This window comes from Arachis stenosperma, chromosome 8, assembly GCF_014773155.1.
Source record: "Arachis stenosperma cultivar V10309 chromosome 8, arast.V10309.gnm1.PFL2, whole genome shotgun sequence".
Classification (NCBI taxonomy): Eukaryota; Viridiplantae; Streptophyta; class Magnoliopsida; order Fabales; family Fabaceae; genus Arachis; species Arachis stenosperma.
In genome coordinates this window covers 11663166-11665649 of record NC_080384.1, presented here as the reverse complement: position 1 = coordinate 11665649, position 2484 = coordinate 11663166, and the positions used below count along the sequence as shown (strand labels likewise).

Below are 2484 nucleotides of genomic sequence, written 5' to 3'. Positions count from 1 at the left end.
TAATCTTTTTCTTCTTCCGCCATCAAAATTTGATGACTATTACTAAAAAGTATTTTTCTCTTTTCATTGTTTAGTTTTTTTTTTCTCTTTTTCATAAAATTAGCTTTACTAAATTTATAATCTTTCATTTAAAGCTAATTTTAGTAAATTTTATAAATCTATATTGCTCATGTATCTAATAGACCATAATTGAAATTTTATAAATCATTATTGAAAATTTTGTTTAGCTTTATTAATTTCAAGTTTAGTGTGATTAGGGATTACTTATAATTATAACAACGAGTATTAGTCAGTCACTTTCAAAGGTTTTAATTAATTAATACTAATAGCATTTAATTGAAAACTGTTATATATTGCCTTTTGATTAATTCATCTCATTAGGGTGCAATGGATGTTGACTCGAAACCACTCAGTTCACAAGACAACGTCAGAGATTGCATGATGACTGGTGTGGAAGAAAATGTTAACTGCACTTGTGATTGCGGTGGCAGCAGTAGTAAGTGTGTGTCTGTGACGGCCGGTGATATTATAAACCAGACCTTTGAAATATCGGATGCAACGTATAACTTGTATGTACGTTATGTGAGGTGTCTAGAGTTTGGAGTTCGTAAGGGTGATACAGCACGTGGAAAAGATGGAACACGGTGCAGAAGGAGGTTTTTTTGTAGCAAGGAAGGAAAGAGAGCCGAGAAATACATATCTAGTTTGAGTAGGAAGAGGGAGCATAGAGCGCTGACTCGCACTAGTTGTGAAGCCATGCTTGCGGTGTATCTTGACATTAAAACTTTGACTTGGAGGGTTAAAAAATTAGTCGAGAAGCACAACCACGATCTTGTCCGACAATGCTTGGTACACCTAATTCCAAACTACCGAGAGTTGACTAAGCCACAAAAAGCTCAGGCGAATACCATGCATGATCATGGTCTTTCAACCTCTAAAATAATGGGACTAATGGTAGTCCAAGTTCACAAAAAGGACCTAGATAATCACTTTCAAAGAACTCGTTGTGCAAAGCTCATTGGTGGGGATTCCAATGCGACTATTAGCTATCTACTTGGGAAAGCAGATGTCGACTCGATGGCCATGGCAAGGTACAATGCTACTGATGAAAGTCGGCTGGCAAATTTATTTTGGGTAGATGGCATTTGTAGGTCCGATTATCAGTGCTTTGGAGATGTGCTTGTATTCGATACAACCTACTGGAAGAATAAGTACAGAAGGCCATTGGTAATCTTCTCAGGTTGTAACCATTACCGCCAAACATGTATATTTAGTTTTGCCTTGGTAGAGGATGAACGGACGGCAACATATACGTGGTTGTTGCAAAACTTTCTAGAAGTCATGTTAAACAAGTATCCCAGTGTTGTGGTCACAGACGGTGACAAAGTAATGAAGACAGCAATTCGAGAAATCTTTCCAAATGCAACTCACCGATTATGTGGTTGGCACATTCAGAAGAATGTAACGGCAAACATAAAAAATAAAAATTTTTCCAATAACTTCAGAAGATGTTTGTATGCTCCATGGCATCTAGATGAATTTTAAAGAAAATTGGGAGAATATGATAAAAAAAATATGGGTTAGAGAAAAATGAATGGGTTCTAAATGAATATGAGAAGAGAAAAAGTTGGGCAAGCGCTTACTTGAGGGATAAATTCTGTGCTGAATTTATAACAACATCAAGGTGTGAGGCGATAAACAATTTCATCAAGAGATTTATTTGCATTCGCCAAAGTCTTCTAGAGTTAGTCCAAAATCTTGAACATGCTCTTTGGGACTATAGAAACAACAAATTAGTTTCTCAATTTAAGACCCTGTATGGGGAGCCCGTTCTAACTACTGGGTTAGAAGCATTAGAGCTTTCTACTACCAATTTTTACACAAGGGAGATTCTTGGAGAAGTAAAAAAGGAGATTCAAGCAGTGGTCGCATCTGGAAAACATATCAACCACTGTTGTGTTAAAAGTTAAGGAGTGTGACAAGAGGAAAAATATTTATAATGTACTTTATGATCGCAATACTGAGCATATGGAGTGTGAATGTAGTCGGTGGAGTAGTGAAGGCATTCCTTGCAGACACATGTTTTGTGCAATGAAAAGGGTAGGTTTACAGAAGTTACCAGATAGTCTTCTTTTAAAAAGATGGTCGAAGGATGCCAAGAAGTATCTGGATGAAAGTTCTGCTGGAGGCACTACGCAAGACAGAGAAAGAGAATTTTTAATGCGCTATGGCGCATTGTTAGTGGCGGCTACGTGGATGGTATTCTTAGGAGCTCAAGATAGTCCTTCTTTCCATGACACTATGAAGAAAGTCTGTCGTTGGACCCAAACACTAGAACAAAAATCTAGCTTGAAAAGACAAACAAGAGATTCTCCCACGCCAAACTTTGTTGGTGACCCTTCGATGGTCAAGACAAAAGGAGCACCCAAGGGAAAAAAGAAGAGGGGTAAACGGAGGAGCACTAAATGCAACAGTGCTGGTCAT

General features: G+C 37.6%; 1 protein-coding gene across 1 annotated transcript; it reads left to right on the top strand.

Moving 5' to 3' along the window:
- Positions 1 to 387: 387 nt before the first annotated feature.
- Positions 388 to 1970, top strand: LOC130945391 (protein FAR1-RELATED SEQUENCE 5-like). The gene is made up of 2 exons (XM_057874112.1): positions 388 to 1461; positions 1620 to 1970. Exons 1-2 carry the CDS (start codon positions 388 to 390, stop codon positions 1968 to 1970), a joined length of 1425 nt encoding a protein of 474 aa, XP_057730095.1.
- The last annotated feature ends 514 nt before the right edge of the window (positions 1971 to 2484 follow it).